General features: G+C 39.3%; 2 protein-coding genes across 2 annotated transcripts; one reads left to right on the top strand and one right to left on the bottom strand.

The window, feature by feature from the left end:
- Window positions 1-461: 461 nt before the first annotated feature.
- Window positions 462-12,324, bottom strand: fkbp9 (FKBP prolyl isomerase 9). Its single transcript, XM_054605927.1, has 10 exons — window positions 12,013-12,324; window positions 9,808-9,953; window positions 7,796-7,985; window positions 7,561-7,706; window positions 6,470-6,659; window positions 5,416-5,561; window positions 4,614-4,803; window positions 3,622-3,767; window positions 2,987-3,150; window positions 462-2,876 (listed from the first exon to the last, which is right to left on the bottom strand). Exons 1-10 carry the CDS (start codon window positions 12,213-12,215, stop codon window positions 2,697-2,699), a joined length of 1,701 nt encoding a protein of 566 aa, XP_054461902.1. The 5' UTR covers window positions 12,216-12,324; the 3' UTR covers window positions 462-2,696.
- Window positions 12,325-13,157: 833 nt separating this feature from the next.
- On the top strand, window positions 13,158-18,380 carry crtap (cartilage associated protein). Its single transcript, XM_054606380.1, has 7 exons — window positions 13,158-13,759; window positions 14,742-14,891; window positions 16,165-16,336; window positions 16,521-16,649; window positions 16,733-16,878; window positions 17,350-17,434; window positions 18,001-18,380. The coding sequence occupies exons 1-7, from the start codon at window positions 13,298-13,300 to the stop codon at window positions 18,075-18,077; spliced, it is 1,221 nt and encodes a 406-aa protein (XP_054462355.1). The 5' UTR covers window positions 13,158-13,297; the 3' UTR covers window positions 18,078-18,380.
- Window positions 18,381-19,871: the final 1,491 nt, after the last annotated feature.

Here is a 19,871-nt window from a genome sequence, read left to right as displayed (position 1 = left end):
CAGCACTGTCGCATGAAAGATACGACAATACTTTAAGTGTATTTTGATACTTTTGTACTTTGACATTTTTTTACTTTACTTTTACTTTTAAAATAGTAAAAGAGTCATATTGCTACTTTCACTTAAGAAAGATAAAGGATATGAGTATGGTACTTCTCCCAACACTAGTAAACACACAGGCTTAGATATGTTGAGGTTGAAATTTGTTTTTAGAAGGCATGAAAATAACATCCTGTCACCTTTTCCTTTTGTTGCTGTAGTTTAGCATTAGCTTTTAAGGAATTCCTCTTACCCTGACCCCATTGTCTGGGTGATAGTGCAAGTGTGAGAAGTGCTCATGAAAGTCAAACTGAGACCAATATCATAATCAGTAGAATCAGTTTCCTTATTGCTCATCTTCAAAGTATTTATTCATCAAAATAAAAACAATACATGAAACTGACGCCTGAAGTTTGTCAACACATTGGCCGTGTGTCCCAATTCCATTTTTCATACTAATTCTAAGAAGAAAATTATTCAAATCATTAATTAATGAGTTAACTAACAATTGTAAATTAAACAAATACTTGGAAACATTGTTGCAAAATCGAGAATCTGCAGTGAACTATGGTTGAATTTTTCCACCAGCTGAAGCTCCTGCTCTGTCGTGGAAACAACAGGAAGTACGAGGCCATAAAGCTCTCTGTGGTTTTGTCCCCCTGACTGACACTTGTACAACGGTGACCTTTGCTTCCTTAAACCGTTAGAATCTATAGTGATCGGTATCTTAAAGTGTAATTTATGTTTTATAAGTAATGTGATTTATCTTAATTTAGAAATACAATATGAGTACCAAGCATGGTTCTGAAGGGCAGCATTTCCTTTGCCATCCTGCTTTTGGGATTACTGATGTGAAAGGCCTGAAATAAGTGATACAAAGGCAGCCCGTGTTATAATATATGCTGAACTGAATTTTACAAAACACCCGTTTGATACCAGAGGTTGCAGAACAGCTGTCTTCCAGATCCTTATCGACACTGGGAGGAAGTATTAGTTACATTAGTTGCCAGGCTAATCTGGTTAACAGCATTTACCCATACAAGCCTGGTTTTGTACTGAACCAGTAACAGACTGAAACAGCACCTTAACTGTATTTCCTAGTTTTATGCAGAATTAAACTTAGAGGTTGACTCTGTCATCACTTCTCCCTAACAGGCAAAAAATAAACCTCAATCACTGAGCTAAATTAACTCCAAGTTACATATTGACATGTTAATCAAAATCCTCAGAAACTGAGGAACTACGATAATGACAATAACGAAGAAATAACAACAACTACAAATAAGAAGGGTTTACTTAAAAAGGCCCACAAGTCAGGTACAGTGAATACATGTGATTCATTATCAAACTATAGTCTGGAGCTTAATCCAGCCGTAAAACATATCAGACATCACTTTGGGTTATTGATGAAGGATTGTGCAACTAATATAAAATACAGCAATCTTCTGGCTGTCGTCAAATATTTCAGCAATGAAGAGAAAATATTGAGATGTTTTTTTCCACAGAGAAGGTCGCAGATTTATTTTGATCCTTTTTTAAAACCTTTCCATTGTGAGTCATTGTGACAATGCTATTGGTAAAAGAAAAAGTTAAAATAAGTGTCTAAAGCGGAGAGACACACTTATAGTACGAAAAGGACAGACCCAATCTAGGCTTATATTTAGGTCTGGTCATTTAATCAAATTAAACTTTGTGTTGACATATTCATCATCAAGCCTCGGTATTCTCCTGAATAAAAAAAGTAAAACAAAAGCAACAGTTACACTCACATTTTTCTCTATTTCTTTCTCACACACACACATACACACAAACCCACACACACAAAGTCTTGCATTCATCCTGATGCATCCAGATGATGAAATTTGGATGAAGAAAAAACAAGCAATGGAGTCTGATTGAAAGACTGCAAAGCCCCAACATTTAAGGATTTGGGACCTTTCAGTGTTGCTTTGGATGATTTAACAGCAGAAACACAGAAGGCATCCTGACATTTAAAGGTGAAAGAATAAAAGGTTTCAGCTGTTACCGATTTAAATAAAATGTTATTCTAACTAAACATTCTCACTTTCAGAAACAAACGTAACTTTCCCCCATCATCACCGTATAAAACAGTGAGTGATGGGCGACTCGTCGCTCCTGAAGAATGTCCGATATTTCAGAGACAAACTGATGCCCAGTGAAAGGGAAAAAAAAGTTTCACGCACAATCACGAAATGTTAACGACAATAAAAGTCACAAAGGAGTGTTGAATGCAGAGATCGTGGAGTGAGGCCTTGGTTTGTTCTTTCACACGAGTGCTTTTGTACCCTTCAAAATAAAATAATCAAATGTCACATAAAACAAGACAAGAACTTGATGTGAATGGAGGTAAAAACAGTCATCATAGACCTCGGGTGAGTCTTCACAATATTTAGCACTCAATATAATCTCATTTCTAAATCTTCCCTCTTTCTTTTCACTTTATTCTTAAAGGCCAAGAAGCCGTTCAAACATCATCTAAATCTTCAAAATAAAAAACCAAACAAATCTCTCAGCATATTTCTCGCTCCCATTCTTACAACCCTGTCTCTTTCTACTCTACCGCCCACATATGTATTACAACCCCGCTGTCTGACCCTTCCGCCTTCCCCCTGATCTGAGTTTTACACTCAGTCCCGTCATAGCTCGTCATGGGAGACGTCTTCATCAGCTTTAAGTCTGAACTCTGCCTCTGTGATCTTTCCGTCTCCATCGCGGTCCTGGTTGGAGAACATGTTGTCAATGATGCGATAAGGATCGAAGCCGGGAGCCAGGCGACCTTTACCGTCGTTCACCTGCTGCATGATGTAGTCAGTAAACTATGGAAACAAAGGAGCGGTCCAAGAGGTTAAATTAGGGATAATTTGACTTTAGCAATCAGGAAAAAAAGTCCAAGATGTTACAGATAAGATGGCAGGTTATCACATACCTCAGAGGGCTCCACCTCCTGGTTCTTGTCTTTGTCCATCTCAGTAAAGAGGTCAGTTGACACATCGTCGTTCCAGATGAACATGTAGCCTTCAGGAAGTCCTTCCTCCATTTCTACCAGCTCGATGTCAAACACCAGCACAGCGCTCCCTGGGACTTCGTCAGCTACAAAAAATGCAGAAACAGAATTAGCTGGAGGTGAAGTGGTAGAGCTCAGACTCGGTGTGGCTGATACGAAAATGTGTTGAGAGGAGAGTTCCAGTCAAGAGAGAGCAAGAGAAACCTTTCCTTTAACTATCTGTATGACAAATACAAAACTGTTACCTCCAGTAAAGAGGTTAGGGTCTATGGTTGTTTTATGTTTTAAACATGATCTAACAACAGATTAAAATGAAATTTGGGCAGAGGGCAGCTGATGATGCCCCCGATCCAAATCTAGATGTACTTCCAAGAAATTGTAAAGGAATTTATTTTTAAAAAACTTGTAAAAAAGTTTTATGTTTTGAACATTTTTCAAATAATGAGCTGGAAATTCTCTCTTAGCTTAGCTTAGCATAAATACATGAAATGGGGTAACAGCTGGCAGCATCACATGTATTCCTCGTTTAACTGCTGGTGTGGTTGTGTGTGACTTACTGACTCCTCTCTCCCCGTAGCCAAGGTGAGGAGGGATAACAAGGTGCCTTTTCTCTCCCACACACATGTCCTTCAGTCCGTCCTCCATCCCTGGGACGACCTGATTGGCTCCCAGGACGATGTTGTATGTCTTTCCATAATTATATCTGAAACAAATTAAGTTTAAATAAAACAGATACACACACAATATCTGTGTTTTTAGTCATTATTCTTAAGCAAACACATATCATGTTTTTTCTAACAGTGTCCTTTACCACTCGCTGAGTAAAAGGTGAAGCTTTTTCAGATTCAGGATGATAATGCGGTCAGAGTATTAAGTCATTTTATCAAGCATTTAAGTTTGGTTTGAATCCAAAAACCAAAATAGTTTTGAAGGGTGAAACTGGCATCAAGGACAATTCAAGACTTCAGTGTATTCCTGAGAGATTAGTTTATCATTCATGTTTATGATATTTTGTTTAATTCAATTATTTTATTTCATTTAGTTTTTTATTGGCAGCCAGAAGATTTACTATGACATTTACTAATCCTTCACTTCATGCCTGTTTTGACAATGATAAATCAACTATATACATAAAGAAACAAACAAGATAGCAAAAGAAAAACAAACAAAAAAACATCCAGGTTCAAATCAGTTTCCATTAGACTTAGCTTCAAGAAGGCATTTAGAATTTTCTTCTTTATTTTTCCTTTACATCAATAAATTGGATCACTATAGAGCCCGAAAGGCACATAGAGGGGAAAAATCAAAGCTTTAAAATAACCAAAATGATAAACATGTACTTTTCTAAGATCGAAAAACGTTTTCATTAAAAGTCCCTGTGACAGCTGCAGTAGGTTGGAAAATAGTTATATGGGGCACTGAATTTGATGAAAGACTCATCACTCAATCTGAAATGATGCTAATCTTTTCTTAGCTAAGTCTTCCCAGGTTATCCTAAGACGTTTTGCTTTCCAGCAGGCCTTAAAGTGTCTCACAGAAGTTTACTCACGTGGAGTCGATGGATGAGCCGTCCATCAGAGAGGCGTTGTAGTGGTATTTGATAAAGTCTCCCTTCTTGGTTTGCTTATCACACTCTTCTGGCTTGTGCATGATGGTGATCTCAATGTTGTCTGACGGGTTGTGGAAGTCGATGATGTGAACGTCAAACACCAGTACAGCTGAACCAGGGATCTTAGAACCTGAGAAAGACATAAAAGACGGAGAATACAAAGTTAAAGCTTCAGACAAAGGAACTAAATCAGAACCAGCTTCTCTGCATTTGCAAATGTGACCCTTATTTATTGCAATAAAAGTCTAAACTCTTAAAGGACAAGTTTGCTCTTTGTGAATTAATCTTTAAAGTGCAACAATACACAGCTAAAACAAGGACAGAAAAACTAAACTAAGTAAAATATAAACATTTGAAAACTATATACACATATATAAAGTATCCATCCATCTAATTACAGTAATACAGTAGTGCAATAGTGCAAAGGAGGCTGGAATAAATATGAGATGATTACTCTAACAGGTTGCTTTATACGCATGAGGTGTATTTACAGTGTTGATTATATTTATAGTGGTAGTAAAGATATTAACATGTTAAAGAACAGTGACTATTCAAACTATGAAATATATAAATTACTGGTAAAATGGATGTTTAGTGTTACATGACATTGACACTTTAGGACCTATGTTAATTGTTCATCAGATTGAAGAAACTGTTTTAGTTTCTGCTTGTTTGGGCATAAAGTAGAGTTAAGTAGCGTGGACATTTTCAAGATAAGGGTATCAAAGCATCACACACACACCTGTGCCCTCCTCTCCGTAGCCGAGGTGTGGGGGGATGGTGACGGTGCGTTTCTCTCCGATACAGACTCCAATCAGAGCCTCGTCCATGCCGGCGATCACGTAGCCTTTACCCACATAGGTGTCATAGGTACGATTACGAGAGTAGCTGTGGAGCAGAAAATATATTATTATTATTATCATATCACATAGAGAAATAAATCCTAGTCAATCAGAGATCTAAATATACAGTTTATTTTTGTTCTCATAGCATTAAGTGAGATGTCTTTTAATCTCGTATACAGGTCAGCGAACAGAAGATCACACCTAAAAAACCCATGAAAACCTAAAAGAGATGACTGTTGCATGGAGCAGGATCAGAGAAAATCTCCAAAACCACTGTGCTCCTGTTGCCACCAGCAGTTTGATTTGGAGGATGCACTTGTGGTTTTTGTTGACACACATACGTCATACAGTACAGTGGCTTTTTAGTTTATCAGGAGTTTCAAATTCCAGGCCAAAGTATATGCATGAAGAGACAGAAAATGTGCTCACATATTGGCTAATATTTTCTGTCATCCTAAAACAGATTTCTTAAAGCTATAACCGGAAATAAAAAATAAACACTTCTGTGATATTCTACACGTATTAGAAATGATCTGCACTTTGCCTAGAATCTGTTATATATTTTAAGTATATTGTACACACATCCATACTGGTGTGCATTTTTCTGCAGTTGGCAAATAGAATGTTTAGTTTAACTTACGACTTTTAGGATATAAATACACTGTCTGCTTGTCAGTCAACCAGGAAGTTACCAGACATAAATCATGTGTTGTAAGAAGTTACAAAACAATTCACAGGATGCACCACTCTGTAATGATAACAGGAAGTCCAACATTGTGTTTTTAGTTTCAGGTCATCCCACAAAACATCTTCAGTGCACAGAGAGATGCTGCCACCCTGAGGCCACTTGAGGAACAGCAGACATCAAACATTTAATTCTACTTATGATAAAAGTCTACTGTGAGCTTTTCTTCAAGGTTAACATAATGAATATTGAACACTGACACACACCTGGAATCAAAAAATGTTCCATCGAGGAGGCTGCCATTGTAGTGATAGCGTACAAAGTCTCCAGCAACGGACTTCCTTGTGCAGGACTCAGGTATAATCTGATTGGTCACTGTGATCCCATCTTTGGGGTTGTGGAGGTCCAGGAGAACTACATCAAACACCAGAGACGCCTGTCCTGGGATGTCACTTCCTAAAACCAGAAGAAGAAAGGGTTGAGGAATTACAGAAGATTGACCAGGATCAATTCCTAACCTTGACCATGTAAGTAGTGATGAGTTAAGAGTATTTTGTAAAACTATTATGAACGTATATAACAAAAATGAATTTCATTACAAATTGTGAAAATGTGAACCTACTAAAAAAGTAAAGAAATCTTTATTTATATAGTTAATTCTTTGAATTGTTATTTTCTAAATATCTGGCATTAAAGGAAGGCCTTTATAAAAAATCAGTTAAATGTTGTTGATAGTCTCCCTCATTCTGTATTTTATTTTTTATTCTTTATTGTTGGTGATTATTTGAAAAATAATAAAATATATTGCTGGAAAATATTGCTATTTTTAGTAAAATGAGGGCAAAAAACATTCAATATAAGGAATACTTATATTGTGAGAGTCATTATTTCCTTTTCTGTGGGAAGAAAAAGATCAATGCCACTCTTTATCTGTAAATTTGAAGATACAGCTAGCAGCCGGTTGGCTTAGCACAAAGACTGAAAATAAAATGAAAGTGTATTTGGCTGGAAAATTAATCATATATATATTTTTTTTTTTCATTTTTATTCATTTTAGTTTCTAATATAGAAGAAGTTAAAAAAACAAATACAAAGTTTCAGTTTTGCAAAATAGTTGATCCGGGCTAAGGTTTGGGACAAGAAAGATTCTTGACTCTGCATCACTTACAAGACTGAGAGGGTTTAACAAGATGAGATGTGTAGTTTAACTGCATATGTTCACACAAATGTGCAACTACAGCACCTGTTGCTTTCCACTGTAAATATCAATCTCTTGTTATTCTCAAAGGTCCCTCACAGGTGTATGTAAATCAGACTTAAGCAAACAAATGATGATAAATAAATTGTTAAAACTCACCGTCTCCATTCTCTCCGTATCCAAGTGACGGAGGCATAGTGATGATGCGTCTCTCTCCAACACACATTCCCAGAAGGCCCTGATCCATACCAGCTATCAGCCAGCCAATCCCAACGTACGTGTCGTAGGTACGCATACGGGTGTGGCTGCAGCAAAAGGGTGGTGGAGAGAGGTTACATATATGTGTGTGTGGCTGGATGTCTGTGTGAATGAGGGATTATATCACAGAACAAACCTGGAATCAAAGAGCGTCCCGTCCAGCAGAGTGCCGTTGTAGTGGTAGCGGATGTAGTCGGACACCTCCACCTTTCTGGAGCAGTTGGAGGGTGTGTGGTAGGTTTTGCTCTGGACGCCATCCTCCGGGTTCCACACGTCGAGCAGCAGGACGTCAAAATGGAGGATGGAGTCTGGAGGGATGATGTCACCTGAGGAGAAAAGAAAAGATTGAGTCAGCAGACAGTACTTTCTGATCTGACTTTCTGATCTGGCTCTTGTGTATTAATCACTCTCACACTAGATCTTGGCAATATGACCAGAAGTCTGTGTCAAGATAAATCATTTTTAGTGGCTTCCTTTCGCCATGAACCTGGCAGTGAATGAACATGGTTGGGAAGTTGTTCATTAAACTGCTGCATTACAGAAACAAATTCACATTCAAGTTTTTTAGAATAGAAGAATTTGTTTATGTTGGTCAATAAAATCAAAAATGCATTTTAAGAATGTGGGTGTTATATTTTAAATTAAAATAAAAATGGACTTGAAAGACTGCCCATTCATTCAAATAAATCAGCAAGTTCTACTTCAAACTGTGCACATCTGTGTGACTTTTACACAAGCCAGTCATTTATTTATTTAATTTTTTAAAGGTGCAGCACTTTGAGCCACACAGTCTGTATGAAATGTGCTATATAAATAAAGATTATTATTATTATAATAAAATGTGTTCATATCAGCAGAGCTGCAAAGATTGTTACTATCCTGCTTTTCCTTGTCTTATACAGTTAACTGAAAACGTTTGGGTTTTGGACTGTTAGTTGGACAAAACAAGACCTGAGTAAGCTTGGGTTCAAGAAAAATTGTGATGTGATATTTTCACTGTTTTCTGATGTTTCATGGTTTGACAGAATGTATCAGTAAACAATGTTATCTGCAAAATGAATTGATAATGGACTCATTCAGTAGATGCAGCCCTAGTAATAAGTGGGTAGTTGTACAAAGTACCTCTACCTCATGTCATTTAACCCCCGAGATTTACAGAAATAGAACGTGTCTTTGGTGTCCTTCGTGCCTGTCCACTTGCCAACATCCAACATGTCAACCAGCTCTGTTTGCAAACATGAGCATGAGTCCCTCCCTTTCGAACCTTTAACAGCTCAACAAGCATACAAGGTGCAGCTTAGGAGGTGGGAGACGGGGGAGGTGGAGGAGGGGTGCAAGGAATGTGTGGGTGGCAGGCTCTTCACTACTAATAAGCTGGCCGACCTCTTTCCAGTTTAAATCTCTCTCTACCTCCTCCAAATTCCCACCTCTCTATGTTCTCCTTTGTCTCTCTAATCTTTCTCTTTGATACAGGCTCGTTGTAGAGGACACAGGCTCAGCTTTTTACCTGTCCACACATGCCCCCCTCTCTCCTATCTGTCCCATTATCTAACTATTTCATGCACACACACACACTAAGTGACACACCGGCCTCTGCATGTAAACAGAGCCTCTAGATTTTTATTCTCATCACTACAAATACATGCAAACATATCAACATTTTATGACACAAAAACTCTCCGGTGCACACTGGCCCAGTTCCTATATAGATCAAGATGTGTATAGTTTATCTTCCATCTGCTTATGCTCTGACATCTTCAGTGTGGTGACTAACAGCTGAAAATCCTGATTCAAAGCATCTTCCTCTAACCTGCTTCCTGGTTTGTGATGTACCTCTGACATCATTAAACATGGACGCTTGGGAGCAGCCCACTTCCTCTCTAGTACAATACAATACAGTGCTTTCTGCAAATACTGTTATTTATGCCTTTATGCTCCTGCAATGTCCCACCAAATTCTCTCATTGTTACCATGAGTAGGGCCGGCTGTGTGCTCCCTCATCTGTGTACTTATAATAACTCCCCAGAGGAATAAACACACACAATGTCCTCAAACTTGGTGGAGAACATGTTATATTCTGTCCTGCCTCGTTCAGAACAATCAGACAGGACAGGAATGTGCTAATATGACAGGAAGTTTAAACCTCACCGTAGCCCTGTTTGCCATATGCCAGGTGAGGTGGGATCTTGACCAGGCTTCTCTCGTTGACACACATCCCCACCAGAGCTTTGTCCATCCCGGCGATCAGCTGCTTCTTGCCAACAAACACATTGTAGGTGCTGCCACGGTCGTAACTGAAACACAAACACATAAACACGTTATTTTATATACCTGTAAGGACACAAAAAGTGCATTTCATTCATGCAGTGCCTTGCTGCAAACATTCTCATACCCTGAAACAAACCACTTCACTAAACTGAAATGATTCACGGTTTTTTTTACCAGTGAGGGTATTATCAGTTGTTGTGGAAAAACAATTTGGGAGAAACAATTAAATCTGTCATCTTTCTTTGACAACTCATTAAAAAAAAGAAAATGTCTTCAAGGAGTTCAAATTCATCCAAAGAGACTCAAAAGTGAGAATTAAAGTGTCTCGTGCCAATTATACGTCTATTTGTCATTTTGTGCCTGGACTTAAATGATTTAGTATGTGAGATTAAAATGTCACCATCTTAACAGCCTGTGACGTACTGAGATAAAACACACTGATTTAAAAGGTACAATTTTAATTTATTTAGTTATATATGTGAGCATAGGGCCCCTCTACAAGACAAGGCCACAAAGTAAGCTTATACTGCAGGGCCTGCATACTTTGGTACTTCAAACTATTTAACAAATATGCAAGTGAATGTCAGGCATTGGGGCCCTCGGGGGTCAAGGGGCCCTGAATTGAAAGCATACCGCTTTGCATGTTTCACTGTTACTGCTGTTGATGAGATGGGTGGTTCCTTAAGTGGAGTTCAGGCACCTTCAGAAGCAGGTAGAGCATTAAGTAGAAGGACTTGGTAATCAGGTTTCAACGAATCCATTGGATCAAGCATGCTTATTTATTGTCTGTTAGTTGCTTATGTGTATTTTATTTTATTTCTGTGTAGTTGTATAGTACTTGTAGTCATAAGTTGTATAGTATGTGTATTTATTGTCTGTGTAGTTGTATAGTATGTGTATTTATTGTCTGTGTAGTTGTATAGTATGTGTATTTATTGTCTGTGTAGTTGTATAGTATGTGTATTTATTGTCTGTGTAGTTGTATAGTATGTGTATTTATTGTCTGTGTAGTTGTATAGTATGTGTATTTATTGTCTGTGTAGTTGTATAGTATGTGTATTTACTGTCTGTGTAGTTGTATAGTATGTGTATTTATTGTCTGTGTAGTTGTATGTGTATGTGTATTTATTGTCTGTGTAGTTGTATAGTATGTGTATTTATTGTCTGTGTAGTTGTATAGTATGTGTATTTATTGTCTGTGTAGTTGTATAGTATGTGTATTTATTGTCTGTGTAGTTGTATAGTATGTGTATTTATTGTCTGTGTAGTTGTATAGTATGTGTATTTATTGTCTGTGTAGTTGTATAGTATGTGTATTTATTGTCTGTGTAGTTGTATAGTATGTGTATTTATTGTCTGTGTAGTTGTATAGTGTGTATTTATTGTCTGTGTAGTTGTATAGTATGTGTATTTATTGTCTGTGTAGTTGTTGTATAGTATGTGTATTTATTGTCTGTGTAGTTGTATAGTATGTGTATTTATTGTCTGTGTAGTTGTATAGTATGTGTATTTATTGTCTGTGTAGTTGTATAGTATGTGTATTTATTGTCTGTGTAGTTGTATAGTATGTGTATTTATTGTCTGTGTGTAGTTGTATAGTATGTGTATTTATTGTCTGTGTAGTTGTATAGTATGTGTATTTATTGTCTGTGTAGTTGTATAGTATGTGTATTTATTGTCTGTGTAGTTGTATAGTATGTGTATTTATTGTCTGTGTAGTTGTATAGTATGTGTATTTATTGTCTGTGTAGTTGTATAGTATGTGTATTTATTGTCTGTGTCTGTGTAGTTGAGCTGCTGCAACACTTGAATTCCCCCATGGGGATCAATAAAGGAATATAATAATTATTTCAATATATAGTTGCAAAACTCTATATCTGATCAAATAGGGGCCTTCAGTGTAATCCCTGTGGATATCAAAAAGTTCCGGGGCCCTTGGGCTAAGCATACATGGATTGAGAGTCAGCCTGCCTGCGTGGCTAACAGGGCGAACCGCTCAACGCGCACTTTTACGCATCGCGCACGCTGATTCATCCCGTGAGCGTAACAGTGGGAATAAACTCCTCTTCTTCGGTCGATACTCACCTTGAGTCGAACTTCTTGCCGTCTGGAAACATGCCATTGTAGTGATACCTGACATAATCCCCCACTTTGACTGCGCGCACACACTGTTCTGGCACGAAAGTTTTCTCAATGAAGATGTCGTCTAACGGGACCGGTGGAGCGTTGCAGGCGGCGAACGCCACCAGAACCGCCAAATACAGCATCCAATGCACACACTGGGTCATTTTCACTGCGGGTAAAACCTCGAGAAGAGAAGTGTGGGTCCGGGTCTGTGTGGGTCTCTGCTGCCTCCCTGCTCCCCCGTTGCTTTCCTCTACTCCGACTTGGATAGAAGTCCTGCCCCCGGTCCCGGAGCAGGAGCGATCATGTGTCAAGCTGGATAAAACGAAACCAATTCCGGTTGAACTTTTAACAACACAAGGTCGAGTGGATACCTTAATATCTCGTATTGTTATTAAAGCACCACTAAAAAGGCCACACAGTATAAAGCAGATGTCTTTTATGGGACATAAACAAATGCCAGCAAAGCTTTTCTAAGCGAATTGCGCTTTTATTTTGAAATTGTGTCTTATATTTCCTGTCCCATCCTGCTTCTTTCTCACTACATTGACGCCCCTTTGGGATTAAATGGGGTAGTTTTGGGCACCACGTATTGCTCCTGCGCAGTACAGCCTGATTTGTGTCAACGTGGTAACGTGGGGGTCTCCACACAGCTGCAGACACACACACACACACACACACACACACACACACACACACACACACACACACACACACACACACACACAAGTTTGATGGATACCACTCTGCATTTACAGTCAAATGAGCAGAACACAAAAAGTTTTCCCCTGAGATGATGGGATGCATTGACTGTGCTGGTGGGGTGCAGGCCTGTAGACAGGAATGTCTCTACGTGGCAGTGGGAGGGACTCTCACCCCTGCAGGGGTTTCAGAAGTTGCATTGAATAATATGAGTATGTCAGTCCTGAAGTAAAAGAAATGACTAAATGACTTTGCCAATTAACTCTAAAGTGCATGATTGTCTTCTTCACTTATGGTGTTATAGTATAAAAAGCTTTCTTTTTTAACTTGTCCTCTAAAAGGACAGAACAGGCGCAGTGATTTACTTGTGATCTAGTGGGAGGAGCAGCTCCAGCAGCCTTGTTCCAGCCTTGCTCCCGGGGGGTGTGGAGGCTTTCGTCCGGATACGTGGTGGAACTTGAGGCGGTCCTAGAGACCCACGCTCCCACTCACTCCCATCACCCCCAGTCCACCATTAACCAAACTTTTTTTTAAAAAAAGAAAAATGGCACCCTCCACTTCTTCCCAACTCTTCTCGGCGCTTGTATTCTCGTTTTTCGTCTCTGTGGTGAACTCCCAGTATGAAAAATACAGTTTCAGGAGTTTCCCCAGACACGAACTGATGCCTCTGGAGTCCGCGTATAAGTACGCGCTGGACCAGTACACCGGAGAGAAGTGGAAGGAGACGGTGGAGTACATCGAGGTGTCCCTGCGGCTCTACCGGCTGCTGCGGGACAGCGAGGCCTTCTGCAACCTGAACTGCAGCTCCGTCCGGCTGGACGACGAGCAGAAGTTTGCGGAGTTTCCAGAACTGCGTGCGTTTGGGAACGTGATGAAGAGGGCGCAGTGCCTGAAGCGATGCAAACAGGGGCTGCCCGCGTTCAGGCAGACGATGCCCAGCCGGGACACCATAGTGGAGTTTGAGGAGAGAGAGCCCTACAAGTACCTGCAGTTCGCCTACTTCAAAGTAAGCATGTTGTAGCTGTGCAATACATTACACACTACACTGTGCAATAATAGTTAAAAAAGTTAAAAATAGTAGTTGTTGGGTTTTTTTTCTCTGTCTGTAAATATAATATTTCAGTTATTGTTGTTTTATTGCTTATTTATACTTGTTTTATTTTATTTTTCATTTCTTAGCTTGTCTTCTTCTACTATGTCTCTTGTGTGCACTTTACTCTACGCTGTTTAATAAAGGATTATCTTACTTTCTTACTCTTACTCTTGCATTTGATGACCAACAGGAGGAGGAGGAGGGTCGAGGGGTTTTTACATGTCTGTTTACTTTATTGTGATAGTCAGTATAAGATGATGGCTCTCAGTGCACCCACACTTACTTCCTTAACGTCACTGACGTCTTTGCTTTTTGACGTCACCTAAGTGCCACGGATGCACAGGTCTGTTCTGCCTTAGGGGGGGTCCTGGACTTTTTTTTTTTTTTAACCTGAGAATGGTTGAGTTTTCTTGTCCTTCCTATTAAAGGTAAAGAAAAAGGTTTTGTTTGGAAAAAATACCCCAAACAAAAACCTGGTCATCATCTCTTAAAGGGAACTATTTTCAAGCATGACTAAGTTATGAATCACAGTTTCTTTAGAGTCAAAGGTTGAAAAAAAATCATTCAGGCTAAATGTAGGCCTCTGTTGTTATGGAAACAAATGTGTGACAAATTAAGAGGAAAAACCTGCAAACTTATATTGTTTTGATTTCACCTGATATTTGACAAAAACAACATGCATTTCTATATGATCTAAAATATAGTCCTCCGTTCAGCTATTCTGGAATTATTAATGAGCTGTATGAGTTTTATTTGATTTATGAGTCATCAAGTCTCTGCAACTATTCCACATTGTACCACAGTGTAGTGTTTGCATTGAATTTATATTATTTCCTCAATTAATGAGCACAACAAAATTGCTGTTTACAATGTGTGTTTGTGTTGTTACTCCCAGTCAGACAACCTGGCCAAGGCGGTGTCCGCTGCCCACACCTTCCTACTGAAACACCCAAATGATGAGATGATGCAGAGGAACATGGCTTACTACAAGAGTCTGCCGGGAGCCGACGAACACCTCAAAGACCTGGAGACCAAATCCTATGAGGTGCATATAAACACACACACAGAATCAGAATGAGGAATAAACATGAAAAGGCTGCGTGCATGTAAGAGTCACACCCAAACCCACGACTTTGTTAATACATATAAATACACACAAACCATCCTATTATTGGCTCTGTGGGTGTGCTGAAGGAGTAGCAGCCTGTGGTGAACGGGCCAAGTTGGCCACAAAACCCGGGGAGGTTCATTCATAGACACCAGTGCTTCCTAAATAGGGCATGGGGACCTTCAGTGGTCCTTCAGAGGGCTGTAGTGGCCCAAGCAGAAATTAGTTAAGAAGAGGTTCGGAAATATTGCCCAGACAATGCAAGAAAACTGCAGCACCACCATTTAGAAAACTATTTGATGTGGGTCTTGACGCTGGAGATAAAATGGCTGTAAGTGGCCACAAGTGTGAAACCTATCTGCAAAGCTAATGGCAACTGCACATTACATTAATGGCACAGCCAAGTAACAAGCCTCCACATCACAAATAAAGGCCAGCTTGGTCCAACGATTATCAAATTAATCCTTCTGTTGATGGTGGGGTTTCACAACAAATGGCAACATTAGCATTTTTGCACTTTCAGTTCCCTTGTCTCAAAGCCTGTGGGTTTTTTGAATGGTTTTTGGTTTAGATGTATGAAATAAGTTCTGTGGTTAACAGAAACCTAATAGATTTAACGTTAAATATATGTTAAAATACGTCAGTAAATTCCCCTCTAGTGAATTTTGAAGCTTTTAAGTGTGTTAAACAAGGCGGTTTCTAAAAAGTGGCTAAATGAGACTATAAGACATTACTACGCCGACTAGTCCACCTTTAGTTCAGGGCTGTTGACATGAAGTTATTAGACCGTAATCAAATTGCATTCATGCTTTATAAACACATTCATAATGTGGTTTTAAGATTCTATTCCCCACTAACCCCAAAGACTTCTATCAAGCACAAATCAACAAATATTAATGCAAATGGCAGCTACAGCATTGTTAGAACACGTTTCACAACAAATACACTACATTAAGGTGCACCAATGATGTTGATCTGATGTTGATTCATAAAATCTCAAGGTCGATCTTTAAATGTATGTCTTTTCCCGTTTATATTGTCTGCCATAATGTTTTAAGTTTAGAAGCATTGCAGTTATTGCTCCTGTTAAAGGTCACAATAGCAATACAGATAATTAGAAAATATCATTCCTTTCAACCTTGCCGAATGCTTCAGTAATGAAATCATATCCCAAATAATCAATTTTAACTCTGTGTGTGTGTTATTGCAGACACTATTTGTGCGTGCAGTACGGGCGTACAACGGGGAAAACTTCCGTACCTCGGTGTCAGACATGGAGCTGTCGCTGCGTGATTTCTTCAAGGTCTACGACGAGTGTCTGGCTGCGTCCGAGGGCCCCAGGGACGTCAAAGACTTTAAGGACTTCTACCCCTCCATAGCCGGTCAGTTCTTCTGCAGCAGGCTACCTCTGTCTAAATCTGCATTTCTCTTTGTGTTAAAAAAACAAACCTTTTGCATCCATCTTCTTTTTCTCATCTAATGAACCTTTTTTCAACACTTTCTTGGTATGCCTAAGTTTAATTTTTTTTGTCTCCATCATATTCTTTTTGAACCTTTCCTCTTCAGATCACTACATAGAGGTCCTTGAAAGGAAAGTGAGGTGTGAAAGTGAACTGACACCCGTCGTAGGAGGTTTTGTGGTTGACAATTTTGTAGCCACCATGTACCACTACCTGCAGTTTGCCTATTACAAATGTGAGTCGCGTGTTGTTTCCAAACATCTACTGTGTTATTGTGACTGGATTCCCTGGATTAGGATCTGTAATCATGTTTTTCAGTGAATGACCTGAAGAACGCAGTACCATGTGCAGCCAGCTACGTGCTCTTTGACCCCAACGATGAAGTTATGAAGAATAACTTGGCCTACTACCAGTTCCACAAAAGCCGGTGGGAGCTGACGGAGGAGGACTTCATCCCCAGACCAGTGAGACATATTAATGACTACACATCTTATGCACCCAGTTCCTATTAGAGATTAATAAACAAACAAGATACAAATAAGTGAGCTTTTGGGGTGCTGGTAGGCAGATTTTGTTGCCTCAAAGAAATGTGCACATTTATTTGCCAGGTGCAGAGACTGGCTGTTTGTTTGTGTCCAGTCTTTGTGCTAAGCCAAGCTAACTGTCTGCTTTATATTTAATATACCTATATTAGAGTGATATCAATCTACGAATGTAACTCTGTAAAAAAGCAAATAAGCGTATTTCATTTTAGGTTCTCTGGACTAAATACATGTGAAACTGATTTAGCATGTGCACTCTGCCTTCTTTCTCTGTTTTGGGTCTTTGGCTCACTATGACACACATTTCACCTGTTGTGTGTGTGTGTGTGTGTGTGTGTGTGTGTGTGTGTGTGTGTGTGTGTGTGTGTGTGTGTGCGTGTGCGTGTGCTACAGGAGGCACTGCGGTACTACAATCAGACCACCATGCAGCTACAGATGCTGGAGTTCTCCAGACAGCGCCTGGTGAGCGACGACGAGGTGAGTGACTGTGTTTGCATATTTTTTGTATGTTAGTGCATCACAGGAGGCTTTTAGCCAGCAGGACATCTTCAGTCAAGTGAACAATTCAACCTTAAAAATAGACCTGCATGATTCCCCTGTTATCAGTTAGAGTTTGGATCCGACTCTGTCCTTGTGTAACTTATGGAAAAATCCTGGATTCTGATCACATGACAACCTGCAGTACAATGTATGCTCTGTGTTTATCAAGCTGCAATATGGTAGACGGCCATCAGGTGGCAGCAAGACACTTGGCGTTTCTTTAAATTATTATGATGCAGCACAAGCACACCCAGTATAAACCAGGATGACATGCTGTATGTGGGGAACACCTGTCAGTTCTAGGCTGTTATCGCTTTAGTAATGCCAGCTGAGAAATCTCAGATAAAACTGTGTGTCAGAAATGTAATCAAACAGACCCTCATGAGTTGTCTCTATTTTTTTCTGTGTGTGTGTGTGTGTGTGTGTGTGTGTGTGTGTGTGTGTGTGTGTGTGTGTGTGTGTGTGTGTGTGTGTGTGTGTGTGTGTGTGTGTGTGTGTCTGCTGGGGAGGTGGTGGAGTTTATAGATGAGTTCCTGGACATTGAGGAATTGCCCTTATTGCAAATGCCAGCGAAACACTGAAACACACCCAACGAACGTCCGTCCCCCCGTCTGTATTTATTGGGTTTTACAAGAGGCTCTGATTGGTCACTGTGTTTCTACCTGCAGAACCACATCCTGAATATTTTTACTTTGAATTTTGTGCACTAAACATCCAGTTCAGTGGTATCGGCATACAGCACAGTGGGTAAATGATTTAAAGACAATGATGTTAATAGAGATAGAAATATTTTTACTTGCTGTTTTTATGGGTCCGTTCCTCCACTGTGAATCATGTATGTTGTTGGTTACAATGAAATGATAATAAAGCTCGCCAAACATGTCTTTCCAGTAAACATCACAGTGTTGTCGTAATACTACAGCTGCTTTTGTTGGGAATGTGATCGGTTGTGAGTAACACATATAGAGTCTAGGACGGAAACTATATCTGACAGTAAGTAACTAATATGCTTAATTGTTTGGCTTATGAAATGTCAGTAATTAGTAAGATACGCTCGTCACAATATCCTAAAACCTAAATTCAAGTGTTTAGGCTTTTCCTGTCTAACCATAAAATGATCAACTCACTATCAAACAAGACAAAAGCAGCAAATCATCACAAGCTGGAACCAGGGAATGATTTAGTATTTGTGCTTGAAAAATGACTTAAATGATTTATTAACTGATGACTCAAATAATACCCAGTTTCAGTCCATTGGTTTTGACTGCTGACCCAATACAGCAGGATGTTCCCTTCAGACGAGACCCGGGCTGTGCTGAGCGGAGAGACTTCCAGAGAAAACACTGACTTGTTTAATAATGTTTGAACATTGAGTCTCTGTGCAGTTTGTCACACAGTGATGTAAAAAACCCACAGGGGAACATTCCCGCTGCATTACTGTGAGTCTTTCTCTGACTCTTGGTTCTCATTTCTCTGTGGCCTGTATTTACCTGTTTCTTTTATTCTTCTTCTCCCTGGAAAATTCTTTCTTTTCATCTAACCTTTTCTATTTAAACATTCTTCTTCGTTCCTTTTTAAACTTTTTTGGGGAAACATCACAAAACATTTTGCGATAACGGCTGGTAGAAGGGGCTTAGGTTACAGTTAACACAAAGGGTTGGTTGTCAGGAGTTAAGGTCACAGGTCAAAGTCACACCCTAATATTATAAGTGGATAACTTTCACAAACATACAGTGAATGGTAAACAATGGACCATGCATTTAAATATCTACACCATGGCCTTGCAAAAATAAAAGTAGATATCAAGAGGTAATACCACATGTTTAGGAGTTTATTGTGACACAAATACAGTACACATTTCATCCTGACATCACCAACATCACACAGTTTGAGATGAAGAAGAAACACATTGGGAAATATTAGCGCCAAGCATATCAAAAAGAGTCCTTTGCTTTCTTGTTATTTGTTATGAGTTAACACCTTACTCCCAAACCCAAATATAGTCTCCGTATTTTACTAGTCTTGATGATTATCAGTGTTCATGGATCACGTGGCAAACCTGGTGTGTGACCAGACAGGTCATTCCTGGATAATCTACAATTTATGCTATTGAGTACAGAACTTGTGCTTAAACAGCTTTAGTAGGTGAAGAAAAGGTCATTTTGACTAAAGTGGAGATGAGCTGTAATAGATATGTAGCGATAATGTCAAATGTCAACTGTGCTTCACTTTCTCGATGAAGAAACACAAGTAAACACACCAGTAATGCTTCACTATGAACAGCGAATTATTACAGTTAAAGATTCATATTTACAGAAACATGCAGGTGCTTTATTCCCCCTGCCCTCGCCACATCAAGACATTAGTGTCAATTT

This window comes from Anoplopoma fimbria, chromosome 10 (genome assembly GCF_027596085.1).
Source record: "Anoplopoma fimbria isolate UVic2021 breed Golden Eagle Sablefish chromosome 10, Afim_UVic_2022, whole genome shotgun sequence".
Lineage (NCBI taxonomy): Eukaryota > Metazoa > Chordata > Actinopteri > Perciformes > Anoplopomatidae > Anoplopoma > Anoplopoma fimbria.
Note: the sequence above shows the minus strand (reverse complement) of the source record. Positions and strands in the feature narration are given on the sequence as shown.